Genomic DNA, 20411 nt, shown 5'->3' on the forward strand with positions numbered 1-20411 from the left:
AATGTAAAGGTAGACGTTTTTGTAGCAAGGAGGGGTGTGATTAACTTTGTAGTCTAGGAGTGGAGGTCCCTGGGATCATCAAGGGAGAAGAGCACAGAGGGACCCTACCCAGAGAAGCAGTGATGCCTGAGTTGGAGGCAGAGACAATGACATGGAGAGATGGAGCAGTTGGGGAGTTTAGACAGAGAGGGGGAGGGGCTGTGTGCTGACAACCGGGTGTGGGGGGGCAGGCTTGTGGTTGGTTGATGATGCATGAAGGGGATTGTGTTCTCTCATGTAAACTATCACATAATTCACAATAAAACATTAAAAAAAAAGAAAAAGAAAATGAGGGAACCTCCAGTATGTTTCATTTCTGGTTCCATCTGCCTGCAAAGTTGTTTCCCACACACCTGTGAAGCTCCCTCCCTCACGTCTGTCAAGTCTTTGCTCAATGACCTTTCAACGAGGCACCCCAGACCCCTAAGCTGTTGACCATAGAGTCCATCTGGCTCCTGTGACCTCACAGGGCAGGGGTGAACTGTCCCTAGAGAGTTATGAAAGCAGGTCTTCCTCCCGTGGTAAGCAGCTGAATGCTTAGCCAGTGTCCCATCAGCAATCATTTAGATTCTTTCTTCCATCTCTTTCTCTCTACCTACTGGTTGTTTCTCTGCAGAATCCTGAGACAACAGCCATGTGGAATGAATCCCAAGCACCATGTGGCTGACCAGGCCTGGTGACAATAGTGAGCTCAGGGCCCTACTGCCCCATACTCCCCGCTCCCTTTCCCTTCCCAGCCAGCACAGAAAAGAGCAGCACACAAGGTGGCCAGTTTAGAAAACTTTAATTGCTGAGGACATCCTGATGTGTGCAGGCCCACATTGGTGGGACCCACAATCCCTTTAATTGGGCCAACAGCTCTGTGGTGCCCCCTTCTCCTGGCTTCAAGTCAAGAGAGTAGGGGCAGGTGGTCCCAGGCCCCTCAGGTTGGTGCTGCTCCAAATGGACAGGTGGGGAGCCAGCCCCTGATGTCCTTGACAAGAACTGGGGCAGTAGGCAAGATGGGTTAGCATACAGGAGCTGAAGGCACTGGACAAAGCCAGCCCAGGCTGGGACCAGCCCAGGTCAGCTGGGGAAGTGTGCCCCAGAGCCACCCCAGGGACGTGCTCATTGGCAACCTTGGTTCCACATGCTAGCAGGCAGCTGAGGAGAAGCGGCTAGTCTCAGAGAAAGCAGAGGTGTGAACAATTCCCGAGAGTGGCTAGAGGGCCGGGAGATGGATGGGCCCAAGGTCTAAAGGAAGCCAGGCTCTCAGGTATGAGATGAGCTGAGGGCAGGGTGGTGTCTTCCAGTTTGAGGATGAAACATGTCTAGGACGAGGCAAGTGAGGCCAGAGGTGAATGGTGGCTAGACTAGTCCTGGGGGAATAAACAGAGATATGGGAGCGGCACTGTGGAGGGTGGAGGGATGCTGGTGCTGAGGGAGATGAAGCACTCTACAGAGGCGAGGGGCCATGGCGGTGTCAGGGCCCATCTGTCCACTTACCCACTCATCTTCGTCCACACCCTCAAAAGAGTCCTGAGGGAGTGGGTCTTCCCGGTTCCCTAGCTTTGCTACCATGGCGCTCAGCAGCTAGAAGGGTGAATGAGAGATGTTAGGAAGGTTGCCAGGCAACACGCTGTGAAGAGAGACCCTGAATAGCAGCAGCTGAGAACTCAGGGCTCTGCGAGGTGTCTGGACCAAGCTCCTTGCGGCTCCTGTACCTACCTCTTCCTTCTTTTGCTGGTCTGACTTCTCTTCCAGGTAGAACGCTGAGGAGGGGGCCCGCCGGGCAGGAGCCTCTCGAGGGGCCTGGCTTACTGGGGAGGGGCAATGGCAGCCATCAGAGAGTACTCTGAGTGGGGGCTCCTTGCCCCAACCTCAGGAGCCAGCCCTGTGAGAGTATAGGCAGAGCCCTAAGGAATGGCAGTGACTGGATCCACTGCTCACTAGGCTTGCCCTGGGCACCAGGGTGTGTTCATGTGTACATGTGTGTAAGGGACGAGGACTTATCAGAGACACAGGGGCCCTGCCCTCCAGGGGCTCAGACACTGAGTCTGGCACCCTCCCCCATCCCCAACCACCCACCCCCTCACCACCCATGGGAGTTCTGTAAGTTTCTGTGTGGCAGCAGAGACGGAGATTGCACTTGGGTCTTCTGCCTCTTTCTTTACCACCCCCACCAACTCCCTTGTGTTCTCCTGTTCCCAAGTTCCACCTGGGGTCATGTCAGGGGGCCTCAGGCAGAGGAGCCGAGGTTGTGCGTTAGTGCCTCCCAGCCAGGCTTCAGCGCTGAGCACGGGTTCCCAACTGATGACTGTGTCTGGGAACACGTCGTCTTGGAAGAACTCTTTCTGCAGGGAGGCAGGAAGGGGTCATCCGGAAGCACTGCCTGGGGCACTGCCCAGGGGACTGGGGTACACAGAATCCATCAGGAGGGGACCCAGTGAGACCTGAGACTCATCAGTCAAGGAGCAAGCAGGCAGGTGTCCCCCAAAAGCAATGAGTTGGGAGGGAATGGGAGACCTGGCCCCCAAACTCACTCTGACTCGGGGTAGCCGAAAGGTGACCGGCTCCAGGGAGGTCTGCCGGAGCCGTAAGCATCGGGCAAACTCTACTTCCCGTACATCACACTCTGTCTTGGGCAGGAGGACGAAACCCTGAAGGAAGCAGAGAAATCAGAAGCAGCCTGGACATACAGGGGCTTCCGGGGCCAGTTTTCCTCTCCTAGGAGAAATGGACCGTGTCTGCCCCTTGGCAGCGGTGTGCTGGTAGTCCCGAGGATCTGGAGAAACAGTCTTTCCCCATTCCCACGGTGTCAATGCCCCCAGCAAGGCCTACATCAAGCCAACACGGAGTAATGGGAAGAGACCTGCAGGAGTGTCCCATCACCTGGTAGGTGTCTCCACCTCACAGATACCTGGTTGTTGTTAAGTGCCGTCTAGTTGACTGGGAATCACAGTGACCCTGACAGTGTCCAAGGAGTGGCTGCTAGGTTTGCACAGCCATCCTTGCAGTTAGCAATCCAGTGCTTACCCTACAGTGCCACACCAGGGCTCTACTGCAGTCTCAGCAAGGTCCCTCTACTCCCAGGCCGGCCCAGAACCATGACCCACTAGGCCCACAGATGCCTGCACTTCCCCACATGGCCACCAGAGGGTGAGGCAGCCCTGCGGTCCCATCCAGGGATCCCTTTACGAGGATCCAGAGTTAGGGGTGAGAGTGGGGCTCACTTTGTGGGGATCTGGTGACGTGAAGCTGTTGCACTCCAGGAAGAAAGGGGCCTCAGGCAGCAGTTCATACAAGAACACGCGGGTGTCGCCCTGGACGGGGAGGCAAGAGTGGGGTGACCAACCCAGTCTGGCAGCCGCGGTCTCCCTCCCACCTCCTCCCCTTCCCACTGCCCCACCTGGCTCATCCCCACCCACCTTGCCGGTGAGTAGCACCAGGCCTGTGTCCGGGTCGTAGCTGGGCAGCAGAGTCGAGGGGGCCACGTCCAGGCCTAGTACGGCCAAGGGGCCCCCAGCCAGCGTCTCAGGCAAATATAGCAGAAGTTGACGCTCGCTTCGGCTGCAAGGAGACAGGGGCAGGTCTTCAGAGTTTGAGGGACCTGTGGCAGGGCAAAGACTTCCAAACCAAACAGCCAAACCTACTGCCGATGACTTAATTTGGCAGGGCAGAGTGGAACTGCTCCCTTAGGATTTCTGAGGCTGTAAATCTCTATGGGAGCAGATAGTCTCATTTTTCTCCCATGGAATGGCTGGTGGGTTTGAACCACTGAACTCAAGGTTAGCAGTCAAAGGTTTAACCAAGTGTATCACACCAAGGCACCTTTAGTGACTCCAAGGGCCCTGATATTGCCTGGCAAGAGCACGAGGCTCAGGGATCAATGGGCGAGGCCTCCGCCCACACTTTGCCTAGTCTGACCCTCACAACTCTCTGGTCCCCACAGCCACCCCCACCCCTCCTTAGCACAGTCCCCGTGGTCACTTGGCCTCTGAGGCCTTGCCCAGCCTTCCAGCACTTCTGTCTCCTCCCTCTGCTCCAGCCTAGCTGGCTCAGTTTCCTGGCCTTCAGCAGCCTCTTCTCAGGTCCCTAGTGACCCAGGTCAGATGATACCTCGTTCAGGAGGCCCTCCCTGATGCCTCCTCAGCTCTCTCCAGTCAGGCCTGGTTCTGCATTTTCTGATCCTCACCTGGCTTCCACCAGTCTGCTCCCAGGAGACTCACTCCCCCACCCTAGCGCCCTCACATCCATGCGGCGTCATCCACGCACATTCCTGCCATCCTCCTCGCTTCCACTACCTATCCTCAATCTAGCCATCCTCCATCCCTTCCTCCATCTGTGTATCCATTATTCATCGTGCTTCCTCCCGTTACTCATCCTTTATTCCCTCCTTCCATCCACCCATTCACTCACCCATCTACTCACCCACCTACCTACCCACCCACCCATCCATTCACCCACCCAACAACCCATCCATCCAAGTGAGGAGTCAGGGCAGCAAGCTACTTCTGCAAGCCTGACAGGTCTGTGTGTTTGGAGAAGGGGGACACAGGTGGTTGCCAAAGCCAGGAGTTGGGGCTGGTGGTCCCTGAATCCTCACCTATCAAAGCCAGACACCAGCAGACAGTGGCCATTACACACCCAGACAACTCGGGCTCCGCGGCTCCCCTCGGGCCCTGGGCCTTCCTGTTGGGGTGTAATATGTAAGGCCTAAGCTGGGTGGGTCTGAGGGTCACCCCCAGCTCCCACTTACTCACCTGCAGGGGCTCGAGGCCACTCCTGGGCTCATAGATGCGCACGCGCCCATCCTTGCACACAGTGGCTAGCTGCTGCCCGTCTGGACTCCAGGCCAGGCCAAAGATCTTGGGGTGGAGGTGTGGGATGTGAGAGGCAGTTTCTGGCCTCGAGGCTACGTCCGTCCCCCGCCTGCCCATGGCCGTCCTACCTGGTCCTGGTGACCCTGTAGCTTTAGTTGCTCGGCTCCACACCTCAGGTCCCAGACTCGAACTGTGAGGTCGTAGGAAGAGGAGGCCAGCACATCAGCTGCCAGTGGGTGAAAGCGTAGAGAGTAGATCTTCTCCGTGTGGCCTGTGGGAAGGCCAGGGCTGACGCTGAGCCCCTCAGGAGCCCCTGCCCACACTCCGCCCTGTTGGGCCCTGCCTGACCTGTAAGCACTGCCTCGGGGGTGGTGAGCACCTCCTGCAGGCCCCCCGGGGGCACACGCCATAGTCGGATCCTGGCATCTTCCCCGGCTGCAGAGAACAGAGGCTAGGCACTGCTGGGCTTGGGACTCCTGGACCTCCCCCACACTGGACGCCCACCTGCTTACCCACGGCCAGGCGATGCGGGTCAAAGGGATCCCAGGCCAGGTCGGTCACAGCCACCCCATTCTGAAGTGTGGGCAGCGCAGTGTCGGGCAGGCGGCCTGGCTTCTGCAGCTGTGGGAGGGTCCCCCCATGCCCCAGTCAGTACCAGCAAGAGCATCCCGTCCACTGGGGCTGGGCTGCGGTAGCAGCAGTCTGGGCACCCCTGTGCCATGGTCCATGTCCTCACTGCTGAGTGGCTCAAACGCCCTACCTCAGCTACCTTGTGCTCAGAGCCCCAGATGCCAACTGTGAGGCCCCAGAAGAGATGGGAATGGCAGCGTGGAATGGTGGAGAGACTTCAGGCTTGGGGTGCTGAGGACCTGGGTTCAATTCTCAGCTTCACCACTTACACAGCTGTGTGACCTCAGGCAGGTCACTAGGCCTCTCTGTGCCTGAACGCCCTCATCTGTAAAAAGGGGACCCAAGAGTGCCTGGCCCCCAGGGGGGCGCTTGCTGGATGTGAGCTCTTGTAGATCCCCAATGCCCCGGCTGTCTGCCTGCAATCCCTCACCTCGAGAACGGCCACCTGCCCGCCACTGCTGAGCAGGGGCACTGCCACACGAAACTGGTTGGCGCAGAAGCCGTCACTCTCGCCGGGTGTGGTGAGGTTGAGCCCCTTGAGGTTGGTGATGTGGCTGCCTCGATGCAGGACAGTGCCCTGAGCATGGCGGAACTTGGAGCTGGGGCCTGGTGGGTGGCAGTGAGAAAGCCATGCATGAAGCTGTCTGCCCAGCAGACTGCAGTAAGAGCTGGGGGTGGGCACTGAGTCCTTGACACCATGTGAACACAGCCTGTAGCCTGCACAGGAGTGGAGTCCACTGGGCCAGGCCCCTCCGTGGCACCAAGGAATCCTGGTAGAAGGCTGGGGCCCCAGGGAGACAGAGTTTGGAAATCACTGGTCTAGACTCTCTTGCTTGCTTTTGTAGCTATGTCCTACCATCCTCACTTCATTAATCCTTACAAGGAGGATTCCTAACTCCACCTGTGTGAGGCAGGATGGGAGAAGGCAGGGGTAAGGGACTGTGGGAGAACAGCAGGGTGGGGAGGGCAGGTCTAGTGGGGCAGAGGAGCAGCGAGGATGGCTAGGTGAGGGGTAGAGCAGAGTCCCCTGGAAGGAGTAGTCCTGCCCACTTACCCAGCAGGCTTTGCAGTGACCTCTGGCTGGGGCTGGTGCCAATACCGCTGGTGCTGGAGTGAGAGGGGGCCAGGCTGGAAGGTGTGGAAGGTGAGGCCAGCGAGCTGAGTGGGGAGGAGAAGCCGTCCTGGGGAGCAGTACAGAGTTAGTGAGGCCTCCATCCAGGGTCACAACACTGAGCCCTGCCTTGGCTGTGGGTCCCAATGTTGGGTATGACACCCTGGGGCACGGGATGAGGACAGGTGGGGAGTGGGTGTGTACAACTCAGAGTGATGGCCAAGACCTTCCAGGGTTTCAGGAGAAGCCAGAAATTCTGATTTGGGGGCCAAACCCTGCTTTGTAAATGTGTGCTTAATTAAAAAACACTGGTAAGTTCCCCCCTTATGTGATGTGTTGTATTGACAACCATGGAGGGTCACAGGGCTTGGCTCAGGTGCCTCTAGCATCCAGATTGGGCTCTCCATGCTCCTGGGGCAGGGTGGGGGCCCTTACACTGGGGTTGTTGTCTTCCAACGGCATCTCTGGGGGCCGGGCAGGGCTGGGGAGCGACTCTGAAAGTGGGAGCAGCAGGGGGGATGTGAAGCTGGTGTAGGGCTGGCGGGCTGGGTTGAGGCTGACCCTCTGCACCTGCGAGAAGAGGCTGGTCATCAGGAGCTGTGGGTGACTCTGGGGCATGGGCCACCCTGTGAGGGAACCAACGGGTCAGTAAGCAGCCAGGCTAGATCCTACCTGCTGGTTGCTCCCTGCCCACCAGGCTTGGGGCTCAGAGGCGGGCACACAGCCTGCGGTGTCTGGAAACAGGTCCTCATGGAACTCCACAGCCTGGTGGATGGAAAACAGGCAGGTGGCCAGGAAGGCCCTCAGCCTTAGTGCCCCCAGCTCCCAGCCGAGGCATCCTCACCTTGCGGGGCACATGGTAGCTGATAGGTACGATGGCTATGTCACTCAGCTGCAGGACACGGAGCACCTCACAGTCAAGGACAGCCAGCACCCTCCTGGGAGCAAGCGCTGCCCCCCTTAGGGTGTTCTCCAGGATGCACTGGTTCACTGGGGTGGGAGTGGAGGAAGACAATAAGAGGGCAGTTATGGGCAAAGGAGAGAAGTGGGAGGGGGAGGAGAGAGGCTTACCTGGGTTCAGTGCTGGCTGCAGTGAAGCCACCTCATAGCAGAACAACTGTCTCTCTCCCTGAAACAAGCCAGACCTGAGTTCCACCTATGGACTGCACCCAGGTAGCTGCCCCCAAGATTCCGAGCCCTTCACAGACTTGACCATGCTATCCCAGGGCTATAGGCTCAGGAGAAAGGGCCCACAGGGCTCTGCTGCATACTCTCAGGATGTACGGGGACCTAGGGCATGCTGTGCAAGACTCTGGTCTCTTGGACTTGAAGTCACCCCAATTACAGGAATGAAGATGTGGACACTTCAATTATCTCTCCTCTCAGAGGGGCTTGGTCTCCGGGCTCTCCACTCTCCAGCTGGCTGCCTGTGGCTGGGCTCTGGACCGTGGGTTGGGGTGGGGGCTCCAACCTTCTGCTCACCTTTCCTGCCAGGACCAGAAGTCCAGAGTCTGGGTCCAGCAGGGGCATCAAAGACCTGGGGGAGACAGGCCAGTAGATGGATGCTGCAGCTGCCCGGGAGGAAGCTCAAAGGATGAACCCTTGATATAGGCTCAGGGTAGTGTTCCCAAGAGCAAGAGCAACCCAGCCCCCAGATCCTCTCCCTGAGCCCCAAAACACTGACCCCCACTCTCAGAGCCCTGAGCATAGTTCTCCTTCTTCAGGAAGACAATCTGCCCCTGCTCTTACCTCGGCCAACCCAGATATCAGTTACCTAGGGGAGGGGTACATACTAGAACCAGGAACTCTACCTCCCTAGGGCTGCCTGTCTGTGGGGGGCCCAAACCCACATTTACCCACTGATATCTGGGAGTGTCTGTTCATCCAGCCCCTTGGGCCTTGCAGACATCTTAGGGGCTTAGATCTCTCCTGTACCCTGACTTTGAGGCCTGGGTCCATTTGAGTCAGGTGCCTTGGGAGGGGGGGCTTCTTCAGTTGTATGCTTCCCACCTGCTCCAACCATTCCGTGGCCCCAGGTGGGGCCTCTGGCAGGAGGGGGATAGCTTTGGGGATGTGAGTAGATAGAGCACACTGGGAGCTCCGGCCTGTGAGCATGGCTTTCTGCCGTGAAGCCCCTCTCTTGTATTCTGATTTCCTGTTTCTGTATTCTGCTCCTGGTCTTGGTTTCATGTCCCTGGGAACCTGAGGACCTGGACCCTCTACCCAGTCCACCCATGATTCTCCTCCTCAAACAGAACCTCATGTCACTGTGGTTCCAGGGGTCAAAGGTCACCCAGCTGTGGCAGTTGCCTTTGTCTCTCACCCAGGCAACAAAGGGCCAGCCCCTCCCCGTTGACCCCTCTCCCGGCCAGCTGTCCACCACCTCACCAGGAGTCAGGAAGCTGGGTGGGGACCCTGTGTCTCTATAACTTCCTGGAGTGCCGGGCAGGTCACCTGTGAGTAACACAGGTCCCTAATTACCTTGGACCAGCAGGGTGAGCAGCAGACACTGCCTGCCCGCCCTCAGCTGTTCTGACCACTGCCTGTCTCAGGGCAAGGGACAAAGGTGTGACCAGGAGTAACCCCCCACTTGGTGATGGTTACTCCCCTTCACAACCTGAATGGGGTTTTCACTCATTTATTCTCATCATCTCTTCCCTTAATGAACTGTTATGGACCAGACCCTGAGCTGAGCCAGCAGGTATGACCCAACGTGAGTGAAAGACAGTGGCCCCTATCCTCAGAGACCTCATAGCCCATGTGAGGGCCAGAGAACAGCCAAGTTCCACAAACAAGCAGGTCAAGTTCCTGCCGACCCAGGACCCAGGCCGGGTCCCGGTGAAGGTGGGAGCTTCCCTGTGATCCAGAGATTAAGGAGGAGGCGACCATCCCAGACATGCCAAGGCATTGAGACAGGCGGATACAGCTCAGGGGAAGGACAGCGAGAAGACAATGTGACTGGCTGACCTGGGCAGAGGAAGTGAGGGGTTGAGGCTCAGGATGGGGTGGACAGAGAGGCCAGACCATGCAGGGCGCAGTCAGTGAGGGGTCTGCTGCTAGAGTAACACAAAACTCAGAATGTGTATGAAGCAGGAGGATATAAGATCAGATTGTCACTGAGCAAATACCAATCTGGCTGCTGTGTAGATCGGGGAAAGGGGGGTGGGGGGGTAAAGAGGAAGCTCCTGTCATCACCCCTCGCATCCTTGGGGAGACCTGGGAGGGGGCCTGCAGGTTCCATCTTGGAACCTGGAGCTTACTTGTGCTGTAAGCCAATATCTGGAAAAGGCTGACCTGGGCCCCACCCCCACTGCACTGGCCCACTGACTCAAGCACTGGGTGTACGGGGGGTGAGGGGGGCAGGAAGTCGAGGACAACAAGACTGGCTCCTCCAACAGGTCAGGCCAGTCAGTCTTCCTGGCCCTTGGCAAAGCCATCTAGGCAGCTCTGCCAAGTGGGAGCATCCCGCCCGCCGTGGCACAGATCAGGAAACAGGGTCAGGGAACCCAGCCTCAAGGGCTGGCCAGCAGCTGGCACGGGCCTGACCCCCAGGCCTGGTTCTGGAATGCAGGATGGGAGCCCAGACCTGGCAGGCAGTCAGAGGTGGTGGGTGCTACTTAGGCACCGCGCCCACTGCCAGGGCACAGGCGGGGGTAGTACCTTAGTTGGCCTGCTACTGGGGGCAGCTCTGACCAGGGGTCTAGCCCCAGACCAAGGCTCTAGGAGGGTCCAGAGCTGAGATATGCCCCCAACCTTGGGCCAAGTCCTTGAACATGCATGACAGTGTTGGTACCAAGGGAATCACGTATGTGTGTGTGTGATTATTGTTAATTTCTGTCAAGTCGATTCTGACTTTGGGGACCCCATGTGTTCAGAGTAGAATTGCTCCAGACGGTTTTCAAAACTATTACCTTTCAGATGCAGACTGCCCAGCCTTTCTTTCAAGGTGCCTCTGGGTGGGTTTAAACTGCCAACCATAGTCAATTGCTTAACTTATGTTCCACCCCGGGACTACCAGTGTGTGGGGAGGTTACCCTGATAATCTCCAACAGCTCTTTCCATACTCCTGTAGACCGTGTGCTTGCTACGAGAGGAGCTTTAAGACTATCCCTGTCCTACCCCACAACAGCCCCTTAAGCCCTACAACCAAGGTATCTTGGCACTGCCAATGGTCCGAGGCAGTCTAACTCTCCTGAGACTGTCTGTCCCTGGCCCCAGTGAGGCTCTGTCCTATAATCCCCACCTCAAGGAGCTCCCAGCAACCAGGATCTAAGGGAGGGGTGTGTCTGTAAAGCACACAGGGAAGGTTAGAAACTGGGGAAGGGTCCCCTGGGAGGCTTCCCTTAAATATCTGGGTGAGTGGGAGCATGGCCTGAGAAGGTCCAGGTGCAGGATCAGGGTGTGGGGTGGGATCGGGACTTCAGTGGAGGAAGGGTCTCCATCAGTGGCAATAGGCCACAGAGGCAGGAGAGTACTGAAGCCCAGTTAGCAAGTCCTGTTGCTTGGGATAAGGTGGGCTCATGGTCCTCGTAGTTCCTCTCACATTTGTGCACCCTTCTGAAGGTTTCTGGGGACACGCAGCCCAAGGACAGTGGCACAGGAGGACCATCTGACTTAAACCCTAAAACAGCAACTGCACTCAAATGCTTTCCAGGACAAGCAAGAAATATAACTGTGTGAAACAGCTTGGTATAAGGCAATAGGGAGTGGTAGGAACTGCAGCAACCTGGAGAGGGAACTCAGCCCCAGCCATGCTCCCTGTCAAGATGAGCTGGGAATCCCTGTTTCAATGAGAGACCACCTGAGTTTTAAATGTTGGCAACTGCCTCAAAGACCTGTAACATGCCTGGATAGACCAACGAAGCTCGTGAAGCTAGCCCCTTGCTGCATCACATGTACTGTGTACACATGTACAGAGGTGTGACACGGGAGGGCCTGAGAGATGCGGGACTCCACTGTCCTAGAAGGGGTCCTGAGGGAGAGGGCAGTGGACGCTCTGCCCAGCCTGTCACTACTGGGCACAGAGACCTTCTAAGAAGAACTCCAGGCCCCTCAAGACTAGAGCTAGCTGGTCCTCACTGGACTGGTGCTCCTTTCCACCATCCCTTGGCCCAGGACTCTGCAAGTCAGGAGCTGGGCTGTATCCCCAGAGGCTTGGAGGCATGACTCTAGCCACAAGCACAGAGGGGGAGGAGAGCAGGATATTTTCCCGGAATCCTCCAAAGCAGGGGATTTTTCTGTACTTGTCCAGTCCCAGCCCCCACCCTCCTGTTGCCTAGCCAAGGGCGCCACTCCCAATTGTAGCTCAGGTCCAAACCCCCTCCTCTGCCCGCCTCCCCCCACCATTCTAGATTTGAAGTTGTCAGGAATTGGGTCTTTCTTTGCTCAGGGGGTCTGTCACTGCCTCTTCCTGCAAATCAGTCTCTTCATGGGAAACATGGGGTCAGAGGGTCTAAAACCTTAGATTTTGCAGAAGGAGGCTCTAGGAAAGGTTTTGGGTGGCCTACATGAGGTTTTGTTATTTAACTGGACCGAGTTACCGGCATAACACCTTGAGTATTTCACCCAGAAACTGAGTTTACAGTTTTTTTGAAGAAACTTGGGGCTCCAGCAGGCATGGGGGCTGGTGGCAGGCTCTCCCCAGACCTGGGGTCCCTTCTGGAGTTTATGCATGGGTACCTTCACTGCAGCTAGTGGCTCTGCATGTTGCTCAATATTCGCTTGCAAAAAACAGGACTTGCCAAAGGTCAGGCAGCAAACTAATGGCATGTTAGACTGGTACCCGGGACGCCCTGGCGAGCGATTAAATTCCGCGGCGCGATTAAATTCCGAGGCTGGCCGGTCTCTCCTCTCCCAGTCCGGGGGTGGCGGAGGCTACGACACGGCCTGGGGCTGCTTAATGACCCCTTATGTGCTGGTGAAGGCGGACCCCACTGGCCCCGCCCTTCCCAGGGAGCGGCCCCGCCCCCTGCTCTTAAGGCGGGATCTGGCTCCCAGAGCTGACTTGCGAGCCAGAGCACAGGCAAGGAGACGCGGACGCAGACGCGAAAGCGGCTGCCTCGGGACCCCCGGGACCCACGACCCGAAGGGCCGGCCCGGGAAGGAACGAGGCCCAACCTGCCGGACTCGCTTAGTTGTGACCACCTCCTGGTGAGTGTTTTGGGGTAGTTAGGGCTGCTTACTGGGGGTGCCTTGTGCATCCGTGCCCCCCGCCCCCACAGACGGGCTATGCACGAACACCTAGACCGGCTGGGTGAGCCCCCTTCTCCTACCTCCACCTCGTTGCCTGTCGTGGTCAGGGCGATCGAGGGTGGAGGGCGCGCGCGCAAGTGGACACGGCTCACCGGCCGGCGACTGAAAGCAGACAAAATAAACACCCCCCCCCTCCCGCGCTTCCTCCGCCCATGGCTGGGCCCTCTGGCATGACCAGTTTTATGAATCAAACCCTTTCGAGGGGCTGGCCCAGCCAGAGTCTTAGGTTACCTTCCCCTCCTGGGGTCGGACAGGCTGGCGCTGGGCTTGGGGGCCTCCATGTCCATGGCAGATTAACCGTAGTGGCCTGAGGGTCCTTGATACTTGGGGTGGGGGTTTGGACGGAGCAGGTGAGACATGCTGGGAACTGAAAACAGCTCTAAATGTTCTATGCCTACCTGAGGGGGTTAGTAATGGCTGGACGTATCTGATGTCCACCCCCAGGTGGGGCACACAACTTGACTGGCTGCAATCTAAATGTTCAGGTATTAGGGTACCTCTGCCAGGGAAGGAAAGGGCTTTGCTTGGGGCTACAAAACCAGTGGGTCAGAGACAGCCCAGTTCTTTGTGTCCCTGAGTTGGCTGGCTGCCTTGGGGTCTGAAGGTTGACGAGGTACCCGGGGTCACTGGCAAGTCAGCCAATTGGTGCCAACCATTCTGCTTGTACCCCCATTCATTAACAATTACACAGTAGGGTCACTCACCACCTCTGCTACTGTGGTCTTACAGTGGGGAGGAGGAGCCATAGGGTCTCAGTAGACCCCTGCTTACCTTTCCTTTGCATCCTGGGTGGGACCCAGCGTCCTCTCTCTCAGCCTAAAACCTCCAGGTAGGGTAAGGGACTGCGTCTCCACTGTCCCTTCCTACCAGGATAGGCTGAACTTGGGGTTACGGGGGGTGGTGGTAGTGGTGGTACAGCTGGTGCTCTCCGAGTGGGCTGTGAGGCCTCAGGGAGCTGGGAGAGCAGTCTCCTGGCTCCCTATCTTCTCCCTGGGGGACTCGCCCCCAGAGCTTCTGTAAACAGAGTGTCAGTGGCAGGAAGAGGACGCTGCTAATGAGCAGCCCAGCTGGATCCCCTCCAGACCACAATCTGGCCTCTCTAGGGCCTGGGGGAGGAGGATGAGCACGCACGTGCCCAGCCAGGGGCCCCTCCCCACTGCCCCAAGCCTGGGACCTGTGGGTCCACAGGGTCAGGGAGGAGGGGGACAGGTCGGGGACTAGTGCCTCAGGACCTTTGGTCGAGACACTTCTTTCTCCAGACCTTGGACCAGGAGAAGGGTTGATCAGCACCCAGAGCCCCTTGGATATTTGCCCAGACCCTCACTCTCCCCAGGGAGATGCCATGGGCAATAGACTGGTGCACGGCTAATAACTGACTTCTACCTACAGCGATGGGGCAGCAGGGACAAGTCCCAAGTAAAGAGTTAAGTCCCTGTGGGGGCTTACATGTGGATCCCCCCCCATCCCCAGACAGGCAGTAACTGGATGCAGGAAAGCTGCACAGGCCCACCAGTGTGCCCCCCATGATGACCAGAGAAGCCTGTAAGCCTCAGGCCACAGAGGCAACTTTGGCCACTGGCAGGCCCCAGATACAAGGGGAGAGGGAGGTAAGGCTACCTAACTGGGCTGGTGGCCCCTCCTGGAGCCCCCAGCTCTCCTTCAAGAGCCCCCTCCCTAGGCTGGGGGGCCTGAGGCTCAGGACTGCCAAGAAAACCAGCTCCCCTCACTGCTCTGGAATGTGAGTGAGTTCTCCAAGCAGAGGGAGGGAGGGTGTTTTTTGGGGGGAAGGCGTGTGTCTGGCATGGGTGTGTGTCAGTGCTGCACGCGTGACCGGAGCAGGCTCATGTTTGGTGGTGGAGGTGCTTCGGGGTATCTGTGTGCGCGGGGAGGGGCCCAGACCACAGCCTCCATCCCTCTATCAGCTTCTACATTCCAGAGACTGCCGACTTGCTTTCCCCAAAGCTGGCTGGGCTGTCCGGCTGTCCAGGCCTCCCCCGCTTTTCCTCATTCCTGCCTCCCTGGGTGTGAGGAGGCTGGAGGCGGCTCCCTCAGGCCACCTCGGGACTGCTCAGGCAAGAGGCCAGATCTCCTCCAAGGTTGGGGCAGGGCCCCCCTCCCCATCTCCTCCCGGAAATGCAATAAGCCTCTGACATTCCTTGGAGGCTGCCCGAGAGATTTAATTAAGGGTGAGGAGAGAGCTGGCTCACACGGGAAGGGGCAGGACCTGGGGGTGGGGTAGCCATGGGGACCTTTGCCAGCTCTGGGACCTGTGGGTGAGACAGGAGCCTGGAGGGACACCAGTGAGAGCTGAGGGTGAGGGGCTGGGGGACTGAGTGATCAAGTCCATTGCCCAGACCCCTGAAAGGGCCACATCCGATGCAGGGCTAGCCCAGGAACTCAAGGTGGCTGTTGGGGAATCTGGACATGGTGTGAGCAAGGGGACCAGAACCCTATCTGAAGCCATCTCCTTCTCTGACCCTGGCAAGGCCCCAGACAGCCTGGGCTCAGCTGACTTAGGGTTGGGGCTCCCCTAGTGACTAAAGCCTTCCTCTGACAAGCTCAGGGTTAATTGCAAGGTTAGAGCCCTGCGAGGTGGGGGCGGAGGCTGCAGATACCCAGACAACAGCGCGTGCTGATGGCCGCACCCGGACTGGCCCATTTCTAGCTACGGCTGCCCATGCACCCTGGGGGTAGTAGGTGTCCTCATCAAACAGGCAGTGATAACATGTTCAGCCACCGGGGTGGTGAGACTGGCCTTAGTCACCCATCTCCCTGCCCTAGGATGACAGGTCTGGCAGCTGCCAAGTCACGCTCTGTGCCACTGAAGCATCTGCTTGGAACCAGCTGGCCTCCTGCTTGGGAGAAGTGGGTGGAGGGGATGCTGCGGGCCGAGCCACCCCCACACCTGAGATCTGTAGCCTTCTCTGGATGGTCTGCTCAGACCCTCTGATGCCCCTCAATCCTGCACTCCACAGCATGGCTGGAGGGAGGGGACACTGGAATTTTCTTAGACCCTAACTCTGAGGACTAAAACTTGAACCTCACTTCCAACCAAAAAAACCAAACCGGTGACCCTGCTGTCGATTCTGACTCACGGCAACCCTCTGTATGTCAGAGTAGAACTGTACTCCACTAGGTTTTCAGTAGATTACCAGAACTTTCTTCTGAGGTGCCAACAAGTGAGTAGATTTGCACCTTCTTTTGGTTCGTAGTCAGCACTTCACTCTTTTTGACACCCAGGAAATAAGCCTCACCTCCAATGTAGTTCTCAGGTCTGGAATAGGACCCAAGGCTCCCCACGGCCATGAAGTCAATTCTGACTCATAGTGACCTTACAGGACGGAACAGAATTGCTCCCTAAGATTTCCGAGGTTATAAATCTCTATGGGAGCAGCCAGCCACATCTTCCTCCACAGAGTAGCTGGTGGGTTGAAACTGCTAACCAAACAATCCAATGCACTACCAGGGGTCTACAAAAGCTTCCTGGGTGACTATGATGTACAGCTGGGCTGAGAAACCTCTAGGATTACAGGTGAGACGTGGAAGTCCAGGGAGGAAAGGGAACTTAGGTCACGGAGCAAGGAGTGTCTGCCTGGAATCTTGGCTCGGGGTGCCATCTGTAGAAGGAATAGAGCTGGTTTAGGGCAGGGTGGAGATGGAGGAAGACATGAAGCTGAGACCAGAGGGACCTGGGTTACAGGTCCTTTAGTGCAGGACCCAAGGGAACCTGGGGTCCAGCTTACTCTGCCTCTGGTTAAGGTCCTGCAGAGACTCCAACCTCCCTCTGTCTTGTACCAGGATGGAGAGAGGGGCGGACACGTCAGCGAAACCAGAGCCAGCCGTCCTGGCTGCCGGCAGCGATCCCGCCTGCCTGGGGCGGCGGGCGGGGGGTGGGGGGGCAGACTCTGGGGCTGGGCTCCTGCCAGGCCTGGCCTGGCTAGCAAGGCTGCACCCAGATGAGCCAGGGTCAGTCTCGTGGTGCTCTCTCTGCTCCCAGGAGCAGTGGTGTGCAGGCCTCAGTCCATCTGAGTCTGTGCCTGCCTGTTTGGCATGTGGCCATCCCCAGGAGTATGCACCCCACCAGCCTCGAGGCAATGAGTGAAGGGGTGCCCACGGGTGTGTTTCACATATGGGGTGGTGGGTGGGTCCCCTGAGATGGGATGACAAATGTCCTTAAGTCTTACTCATTCAGCCCCTCTCCCAATAGTCTTGACTGAGGTCATAAGCTGAAAGAGGGACTAGCCCAGGACAGCTCACCCTCCACACCCACACGTCCAGGAGGGGACACTAGGAAGGCTTTCACTCTGAGGCAGATACCTCCTGCCTACGAGGAAACTAGCTTATGATATGTGGACAGTAGCCCCTTCAGTCAGGGTTAATAAGGAGAATGTGCCTCCAGTACAAACCAAACAGGTGCCACTAACAGCCTCCCCACTTCCCAAATGGGAAGTGAGGTTCAGTGACATTAAGTCCTCACCAAGGTTTTCTAGCCAGGCATCTGTGGGAACACAGAGGGCTGGACCCCAAAACCCCTTCCAACTATGGCCTGAGGCTAGAACACAACTGGCTAGAACCCAGACCTCTGTCTCCCCTTCTTCCCACCACCCTAAAAGGCTGGTGGGCACATGGGAGCCTTCCAGGTCAAGACCAGGTAGCAAGAGGGGGCCCTGGGCCATCATCATTGTCTCCCACCAGAGGACAGTCCCCACACACTTTGCATAGGGAAGCAGCCCCCTCCTCCCTTAGGTCAATGGATCTTATATTCAAGCCCAGGCCCTGGTCTTCAAGAGCCTGTGAGCCCAGGGCAGCACAGGGTGACAAGATGACTGCCCCACCCCACCCCCTGCATGTGCACACACCCACAGCACAAACACAATAGCGAACCCTCTCCCAGAACTTAAGACCATAACACCATAACCTGAAAGACAACACACCTGTGTTCAGAACACCTCAAAACAACTCCAGAGGCAAGGATAGTGGGATGGCATATGCCAATAGGATAACTAGGGAAACTGAGGCAAGGTCTCAAAGGGAACCACCCCAGTGGCTAGTGAAGAAGACCCGCTCTCTTCCTCTCCCCACAACCACCTCGGGTTCCTCTGTATTGCCTGTGAGGGCTGTCTGACGGCTTCCAGTCTCCACCTGTGGTATGTATGCACAGGTGAAGCAGCATGCAGGCCCAGTCCTCTCTCCCCATCAACTCTGATAGCACCTTCCAGAACTTATCACCTGTCAGTCATGTACTCACTGTCTGTCCAATCCTCAACTCCACCTACATAATAACAGCTGATGAAAGGGACCACAGCTTCCCCTGTCCAGTGCAGAGTAGGGGGTGGGTGGGGGCAGGCAGACCTCGGAGACCTCCACAAAAAAGCAAATACTGCAATCAAGTGAGTCACACAGATTTTTTTGGTTTCCCAGTGTGTGTAAGAGCTATGTTGACACTATACTGTAGTTTGTTACGTGTGCAACAGCATCGTGAAAAAGCTTGAACTACTGTGAGAACAACCAAAATGGGACCCAGACATGAAGTGAGCAGATGCCGTTGGAAAAACGGCACCAGTAGACTTGCCTGAAATAGGGTTGCCACAAACCTTCCTTTTGTTATAGTTGTTTTTTTTAATGTAGCATCTTGATAAGCAATGAACTAAGCGGCACGACACCAAGTCCCCGTACCTTCAGCAGGTCCCTGGGCCAAGGCCAGCAGTGCCCTTACCATTCTTGTCCCACAGTCCTGGGAGGCATCTCCTCTGAACACACGGAGAAACTTAGGCCCTGAGCACGGCCTCCTCCCGGCTAGGATGCCTGACTCAAGCTCTTTACGGTGACTGTGTATAAGGTCCAAGGGGACTGGAGGCTGCAGGGTTGCCAGGCTGGCCACACGCAGGGTCCACCCCCCACCGCCCTAGAGCCTGGCTGCTCCTTCCCTGACCTTAGCAGGGAGGGCTGACTTGGGGGAGGCAGCCGCACCCCCCACGTGGCCCTAGGGTGGAGCAGGGGTCCTCGAAGCCAACATCTGGAGGCCAGGCTTCACTGCTGTCTTCTGAGTCAGGGAGGGAGCGATCACATGTCCAGTGGTAACAGCTGGGGGAGCGGCCTGCGGTGGCTGAGGTCACCAGACGTGGGTGCCCCCGGGGACAGGCAGGCCCCAGCCACACCAGCTCTGGGGTTCTGGCACTCACTTCTTCATTTGTTGCTGTTAGGTGCCACGGAGTTCATTCCAACTCACAGAGACCCCACAAAGGCAGAGGAGAGCTGGCACACAGCATTCCCAGGACTGGCATCTTTATAGAAGCAGACTGCTTCATTTTCTTCCCAGAGCAGCTGGTGGGTTTGAACTGCCCACCTTTTGGTTAGCAGCCAAGCACTTAACTATTGCACCACCAGGGCACCTTTGCTTCATCAGAGCTAAGGGGTTCTAGGATAGAGGATTGGAAGCTGTTAGAGGCCCATGGTGCCCCTTCCCCAATACAGGGGGACGCTGGATGCTGTTGCTAATAAGCAGGGCCTGGAAGGCCCCAACCTAAGTGATGAGGCCCCTCCCACGACTGGGACTGTGGTGGCCTCACCAGGGTGGGGTGGAGGGACCACCCACTCCTCCCATTCCTGAAGCTCATGTGCCTAAAAGGGCTGGGGCTGCCCCTCCCCCAGTCAGTGGGGCAGAGGCTGGCTAAGTGGGGGGCAGTGTTACCTGCCGCTGGGCAGCCAGCATGGGGGAGGGACTGTCTGCACTCTAGCACAAAGGTCCTTGTGTGTGTGCAGGAGCCTGAAGGAGGGAGTCCTACCGCTGGGCAGCAGGATCCCAGGCCAGGCTGGCATCCACATGGGGCCCACAGGCTGAGGCCCTAGCTGGGTGTGGCCTCATTCCCCAATCCAGATCCGGAGCCTGAGTCACGGGGGTGGGGGTGCTCCTGCTGCAGCCTAGTCGGTCTTGGGGACTCAGAGCTGGGGCCCATGGCCATGGGAGGCCCAAGTGGTCAGGCCTGGTTTATTTTTCCTGGCCTGGTTCACCCTATTCTCTCCAGATTACCCTGGGGTGACAGAAATAGCTTCTCCTGGGAGAGGCTGTGAGGGGACTACATGGAACGACTATGCAACACTGGGGGCAGCCAGGTATGTGAAAAGGACCACTTGAAGGGAGGCTTGCTGCTCCTAGGCCTCAATGCCCAGCACAGAGCAGACCCCACAGTGGTTTATCCAGGCCTGGATCTGGCTGCTGGGATTGTCAGCATCCCCGGCCTGAGCACTGGGCCAGACATGGGGGGAACTGGGGCCCTCTCACCTCCAGCTCCACACAAGAGGGTCTGCAGACAAGGGTTCCCTACCTCCCACCCTATCCCCGTGAGTGAAGATCCCGCCAACGGCTCTGGGCCTTCCCCCAGGAACGTCTGACCACATCCTGGCGGCAGCAGCGCCATCCCAGGCAGGTCTGACTCCACAAGTGGAAAAACACCGATCCTGATAGTTTCCATGGGAAGTCTCAGGGCTGCGGTCTCAATTGGTGGCAGTTAGCCGGCCAGCTTCTCTGCTTACACGCTCAGTCACTCACTACTGTGGGTGGAGCAGCTTCCTCCGGC

At 57.6% G+C, this 20411-nt stretch overlaps 1 protein-coding gene across 1 annotated transcript in view; it reads right to left on the bottom strand.

The window, feature by feature from the left end:
- Positions 1-1171: 1171 nt before the first annotated feature.
- The window catches only part of CORO7 (coronin 7), a 64587-nt gene continuing 45347 nt past the window's right edge, over positions 1172-20411 (bottom strand). Inside the window, exons 10-28 of the mRNA XM_006874907.1 lie at positions 8065-8119; positions 7654-7711; positions 7427-7572; positions 7255-7347; positions 7018-7152; positions 6526-6652; positions 5902-6077; positions 5354-5462; positions 5190-5276; positions 4970-5112; positions 4782-4886; positions 4625-4710; positions 3447-3588; positions 3252-3341; positions 2562-2678; positions 2237-2372; positions 1747-1838; positions 1525-1611; positions 1172-1240 (exon numbers count right to left, since the gene is read on the bottom strand). Of these exons, the coding sequence (XP_006874969.1) occupies positions 1172-1240; positions 1525-1611; positions 1747-1838; positions 2237-2372; positions 2562-2678; positions 3252-3341; positions 3447-3588; positions 4625-4710; positions 4782-4886; positions 4970-5112; positions 5190-5276; positions 5354-5462; positions 5902-6077; positions 6526-6652; positions 7018-7152; positions 7255-7347; positions 7427-7572; positions 7654-7711; positions 8065-8119 (2053 nt within the window). The remainder of the gene's footprint in view (positions 1241-1524; positions 1612-1746; positions 1839-2236; positions 2373-2561; positions 2679-3251; positions 3342-3446; positions 3589-4624; positions 4711-4781; positions 4887-4969; positions 5113-5189; positions 5277-5353; positions 5463-5901; positions 6078-6525; positions 6653-7017; positions 7153-7254; positions 7348-7426; positions 7573-7653; positions 7712-8064; positions 8120-20411) is intronic.

This window comes from Chrysochloris asiatica, unplaced genomic scaffold (genome assembly GCF_000296735.1).
Source record: "Chrysochloris asiatica unplaced genomic scaffold, ChrAsi1.0 scaffold00305, whole genome shotgun sequence".
NCBI lineage: Eukaryota > Metazoa > Chordata > Mammalia > Afrosoricida > Chrysochloridae > Chrysochloris > Chrysochloris asiatica.